The following is a 6,383-nucleotide window of genomic DNA, read 5'->3' on the forward strand; positions in this document are numbered from 1 at the left end:
TATTTTGGAAAATTTGCCCACCCCTTACTATAAATTATGGATATTAAAAATAACCTTTGAAATCCAAGACCTGTAAATAATATTCTAATTATTTACCGTATCTTATCCAATATAAAAATAAAAAATTAATGGTCCCGCTACTCCTGCTATTTAACTTTGCAAACTCCTCCCACCGCGGCCCAACCTGGAGGCGTGGTTATGGCTAAGAGGCGTGGCTTATTTTGGAAAGCTGGTAGGTAATGTCGCTTAGAACGGAGAAATATTCATCAAATATCATTTTTACAAACTTCTCTCTTTATTCAAAACAAAGTAAATTAAAACAAAAATAATAATTATAAAAAGAAATCAAATTTCAGCATATACAGATAGTACCAAAATAATATAGTGACCAGCAAAATTACAGATAGAAAATAATTTACCAGCTAATGAACCCACGAGGACATGAATCATGGCACAAGTTGTTATATTGCTTAGGTACATTCCCCAGCAGAGCGTATCTAACGGTATCTGCAGGTGAAGTATCCTGAAAATCCCTATGGGTGGATGACATGGAGGAGTGTGGGGCTCAGTGTTCGCACAATTGGATGCAATCTCCCTGTCCTACATCTTCAGCTAATGTTAGATACACTCTGCTAGAGGATGTATCTAACAAAGAAAAGAAGAAAGATTGGCTGCATGTCGTTCCTGCCCAGTCGGATACCGGCTTCTGTCATCTAACCTGCACAAGACAGATATGAGCTTGGACTCAATTATTTTGATAGGCTTAGTGTGAATAATTAAGGGTTAGTCTGATGGATATGCCCAGTGTGTATTAATGGTGTAACTGTGCGATAGGCCTCAAATGGACTGATCATGTCCGTGTAAACAGACCTAAACAACGCAGTCAGCTCGTGGACTCGTTGGGAGTCATTAACCGGTTATTAAACCACCCCAACAAAAATACAAAATATATATCATTACCAGTGTCAGAAAAGCACTTGTAGAGGCCCATAAAGACTTATCTAATAACATGGCAGACACGGGATATAACCTTACTAGTCTAATACTTTTAACACGCGACGATCCAGATGTCAGCGCTAATTGCCACGTAGACAGGTCCAACGCAAGCGGCCTACGCAGCCGGTCAAATCCAATCACAATCTGATCCGGGAGACCACGGTGCCAGCAGGGGAGACTTTACCACGTTATTACACCAGTCTTAGAACTTAAAAGCAGCACAGCGTTAGAAAAGACATGTTCTTCCCTTTTGCTTCGTGGTAGGGAAGGGTGCGAGATGCACGGGGAATGATTGGCGCGGTTAGAACGGGGGGATAGGCAAGAACGTTGGCACCCATCTACGTCTAGACGGGGGGGAAAAAAAACAAAAAGGCATCCGAAACGGTCTCTCTCTTCACCTGGAAGTTTTAAGGGACCGTCAACAACAGGAGACCACAACCCGTAACTTCAAAATCATTATTGGGCCGCTAAGGCGGTGATTATAGAGGTACGGCAAAACCGGGCACAGCCGCGATGCCGGGAGTCCATGTGCAAAATGATTGGGGAGGAGTCTCTCCGTTCTCGACCCCTCCCGCCCGCAGGTCCTAGTTGATGGGCCGGTAGTTGGAGAAGACCCTCTTCTTCATCACGGAGACCACGATGGCTCCCACCATCAGCAGCACCAGAGGGGTGCCCAGGGCCACCGCCATGATACAGATCACCAGGACGGAGAAAGAGTCCCGGGGAGGGGTGCCGTAACCGATCAACGCCGACCTGAAACGAAAGAAGCCCCCCCAGGATTAACAAAATCCCTTGAGATGCAGTTTATAAAGTGGCGCAAAGAGCGATGGTGTAACCCACGGCAACCACATAGCATTAATCAGTCTAGTGTGCGGAACCCCAATCAAATCAGATATCTTATTGGGTGCCAAGGGTTACAGCTCACTGCTCCTTGCACCAGGCTATTAAATAATAATCACACTTAAAGGGACACTAGCCACAAATATAGCACTAAGAGATGTTCATGCTAGATATCATTTAATTACTGGAACTGGCTACGCTTTAATGACATCATACCGCACCCCAGTGATGTCACACAGATCCCTCACCACTAGTGCGTGCCCCCAGGCTATCCAGAGGATTATCACACATCAGTAAGAGTACCAGGAAGTGATGAAAGTTTAATAGGGAAGAGAAGAGAAACAATGGAAACTGGTCTAAATAGTGAGCTTCGCAAGCAAAGTCATCCCTTAAAAATTATATTAAAGTATAAACAACCCCCCTACAAAAAAAATCTATTTTGACCGATTGCAGATTAGAGATGACGGTTTTGTCTTGAGCTAAGACGTCAGAACTTCACTCATCGATGTAATTTAGAAGTTGCTCGCTGCACTGTGCTATATTTCTGTGAATGCTCCCTAATCAATCACATGGCGTCATAAATAAAAACGGGCTGCTAGCTGCGACATAATCTACAGCAGACGATTTATAAACCCAGTTATCTGGCTAAATTTCTCTTTAAAATATATGCAGAATAAAGCTACAGGTAGAGGTCATGGCTGCGGCTCCGAGTCAGTGGTACGTATAGAACGTATAGAGGACAGAGAGGAGGGATTGGAGTTAAGGAAGGAGGATGAGAGAGATCAATACTCACCAGCCTAAGAACTTGTTCTTATCATAGAAGTCACCGTCGGCAATCCCGAAGGACATATTATAGACCTCTAAGTTATAACCGCTGGACAGATCTTCTCCGTAGAAGGCGTGTACAATGCTCCTCAGGCCCAGCGTCCCGTTCACCGCTAGCGGCTTGTACATCTGACACGGGAGAGCGTCAGACCTGGCGCCAATGGCCGACCCGTAAGCCACCGACTTCCACTGAAAGAAGCCCTTGGCCCGGCTGTTGTTGGACAAATCCGGCACCAACTCCACGGACTGTCGGGAAAACACAGCACGGGTTTAGGGGGAAGAGGTAAGCAGGAGGGGCCTGCTGGGACTTTTAGTTCAGCAACAGCTTGGAGAACGTGGTTTTTAGACCAGGCCTTGTGGTTCTCCAGGTGTTGTGAAAACTACAAGTCGCAGGGTGCCCCGACAGTTGTCGGCTGGCTATCAGCTGGCAATGCATGCTGGGGCTTGTAGTTTAGAGCAATGGAGAATTAGGCAAGAGCGACCACTACAAGCTACCAGCCAGTGAGGAAGGGGACCAGTTCATCAACGTAAATATGGTGTTAACAGCAATTTGAAGGACCCAGATAAAGTATACATAGTATATAGTATTTACGATCAATGCTGTATTGGCATTACACCCTAGCAACCAATCAGAAACATGCTTGCATGGTCTAACCTGCGTTGCACAGATAAAAGCTAATTGCTGATTGGTTGCTGTGGCTCAGCACTTAATGCGGATTTAGAGAGTGCAATCTAATGTATCTGTAAAGGGAAAGAAATCCAGGGAGACGTAATCAGGAGGTGAGGGGGGATGAAAGCCAACACGTACCTCAAAAATCGTGGGCGTATACTCGTCGTCGATGGTGCGTACAGACCGCATGGTCTTTCTCCCTGCCTTCTTCTCCAACGTGACCATCTCCAGGGCAAACCTGGAGTTATTGCCCCGAGGGCGGACCCCCGATATGGTGAACTCCAGCTTGGTACAGTTGGCCGTGTGAAGCAGCCGGGGGGAGGAAATATCACGCCCGGGACCCCTGTACGCAGATACCTACGGGAGACAATGACAGCGCTCAGATCCACGGAAGTCGTTATTCGGGACATCCTGCGACTCCAACAAATAATCGTACCAAATTAATTTACTCTACGAGGCCGATTCTTTGTTATAAATGACGTTAGTCTGGCCAATGACGGCTCACCTTGAAAGCCACGCTGCCGTTCTGAAAGTTCCCGTCGGGGTCGGAGGCGTTGACGCCGGTCAGATGGGCGGTCAACGCGGAGGAATTCAGGGTCTCGTTGGCGTTCTCCCACACGAAGTCCGACAGCTCGTAAGGGGGGTAGAAATAGCGCTCGGCCGTCCCCGAAAAATTGCCCGTGTTATTCACATCGTTATATTCAAATATCTAAAAGAGAGATGGAGGGCGATCAAATGTGGTAGCGCTACAAAGAAACAAACCAACCTCTACGGAAGCTTAGAAACAGGTTCATATTATAATGTAATACACTAGCGATATAAATATAAGACATCCTGTAAATTATATCTGTATAAACAGTGAGTTCTGATATCACTCCAGTGTTTAGTATATGGAAGTTATTAGATATTAGAAGTCACCTCAGAGATCTGACAGCTGCACAGAACTTGGGGCACAGAACTTCCGGGTGACTCCATATAACATTAGAGTGTAATAACGAAAGTTCGAGACCCCCACGTACCCTGGTGAAGAGCAGAGCTGTAGAGTAGCGTACGCTCTCGGGGGGGTGGACGGCGATGGCGCCGTAGGGTTCCGGGGACAGGAGTTTAGTCCAGTTGACCAGTAGTTGGCTCTGCTCCGTCTCGGTGTATATGAGGAGGACTGTGGGGGTCCCGATCGTGCTCCACAGGTAGTGGATGGTGTTGCCTTTCCCCACAGCCCGAATGTGCAGCAGGTTCACTGAGGAGCTGGAGGAGCCGGGGTTGTACTGCATAGAAACCTGGAGGGGAAGATAATACTGTTATCACAGAGATGAAGAGTGAGGGGGACAAATGGGGGATTCATATCGGTGGGGAGAGAGTGGAGCGCGGCCCTATGGGTAGTGTCTGACAACAGAGGGAGAGAGCGAGGGAGAGGGGCCCTATGGTTAGTGTCCGACAACTCAGAGAGAGAGAGGGGGGTCCTATGGGTAATGTTCGACTACTGAGAGAGAGGGGTCCTATGGGTAATGTTCGACAACTAAGAGAGAGAGAGGGGCCCTATGGGTAGTGTCCGACAACTCAGAGAGAGAGAGAGGGGGGTCCTATGGGTAATGTTCGACTACTGAGAGAGAGGGGCCCTATGGGTAATGTTCGACAACTGTGAGAGAGGGGCCCTATGGGTAATGTCCGACAACTCAGAGAGAGAGAGAGAGAGAAAGGAGCACGACCCTATGGGTAGAAAGACAATTCCTTTACACCCACAACAGAAGATCCTGATACCTCCTAGAACCATCTGACTGGAGACATAGAGGGAAGTGAGAGTCACTGGGGGGGGTCTGGTCATAGTCACTGCTGCCTCTACTCTCAGCTCCTGTTCTCCTTTCCTGTATATACAGGGGGGGGATGGGGGTGTTATAACCAGCTGGGGGAGGGGGCTGCTGGGTGTATTCAGCATTATTTCCTCAGTCCTGGGGAAGGGTCAGTGTGAGAGATAACCAGGGGTCTAGAGAACATGAGAGCAACATGTGTGTGTGTGTGTGTATGTATATATATATATATATATATATATATATATATATATATATATATATATACATACATACACTCCCCCAGCTAATGGAATGCAGGATATTATATATGATATATATATATATAAATATACATATACCCCCAGCTAATATAATGTAGGGGGGGGGGGGGGGGGGTGTGTGTGTGTATCATACACATGCAACCCCAGGAAATAGACTGTAGTATGTATGTATGTATGTATGTATGTATGTATGTGTATATATATATATATATATATATATATATATACCCCCAGCTAATATAATGTAGGGGGTGTATGTGTATGTATGTGTATGTATGTATATATATATATATATATATATATATATATAATATATACATATATACCCTGTACCTATGTACCTATACACACCCTCAGTACCCAGCCTGTACTATCCCTTCTTACACTGCCCCTGTCCTCCCTCCAGCTCCTACAGGACTACAACTCCCAGCATGCCCCTCTCTCTCACCTGCCGGGTCTCCTCCTGCCCCTCCTCAGTCCCTGTGGCCCCCCGGGCCCCGGCACACAGAGCACCGACCACCAGCCAGAGCCCCAACCTCATCTCTGCCGGCTGCACCGTCCCCGGAGCTACTGCTGGGAGCACGTGACCTCCAGTCAGCTGACCTCCCCGAGGGGCGGGGCCTAGCCGGGACTGTGACTGTGTGTGTGTAACCCCTTCCTGGCCGGGAGCTGGAGAGACACAGGGGGGTCCGGGCCTGAGGGCCAATCAGTGGCCCAGAAAGATAGAGATAGATATATTATATATATATATATATATATATATATATATATATATATATATATTTTCATTCATACTCACGCCATATATATGTATATATGGATCACTACTCTTGCTATATATATATATATATATATATATATATATATATATATATATATATATATTAATAATACTGGTTGTGCTAAAGAATGAATGTAATGTGTGTATGTTTAATGTGCTTCATATTATATATATATATATATATATATATATATATAGTAGTA

The 6,383-nt window shown here is 46.1% G+C and overlaps 1 protein-coding gene across 1 annotated transcript; it reads right to left on the reverse strand.

Moving 5' to 3' along the window:
* Window positions 1-273: 273 nt before the first annotated feature.
* Window positions 274-5,997, reverse strand: GLMP (glycosylated lysosomal membrane protein). Its single transcript, XM_075192680.1, has 6 exons — window positions 5,848-5,997; window positions 4,351-4,608; window positions 3,837-4,040; window positions 3,470-3,688; window positions 2,630-2,907; window positions 274-1,749 (listed from the first exon to the last, which is right to left on the reverse strand). The coding sequence occupies exons 1-6, from the start codon at window positions 5,938-5,940 to the stop codon at window positions 1,581-1,583; spliced, it is 1,221 nt and encodes a 406-aa protein (XP_075048781.1). The 5' UTR covers window positions 5,941-5,997; the 3' UTR covers window positions 274-1,580.
* Between the last annotated feature and the right edge of the window lie 386 nt (window positions 5,998-6,383).

Source organism: Mixophyes fleayi, chromosome 12 (genome assembly GCF_038048845.1).
Source record: "Mixophyes fleayi isolate aMixFle1 chromosome 12, aMixFle1.hap1, whole genome shotgun sequence".
NCBI lineage: Eukaryota > Metazoa > Chordata > Amphibia > Anura > Limnodynastidae > Mixophyes > Mixophyes fleayi.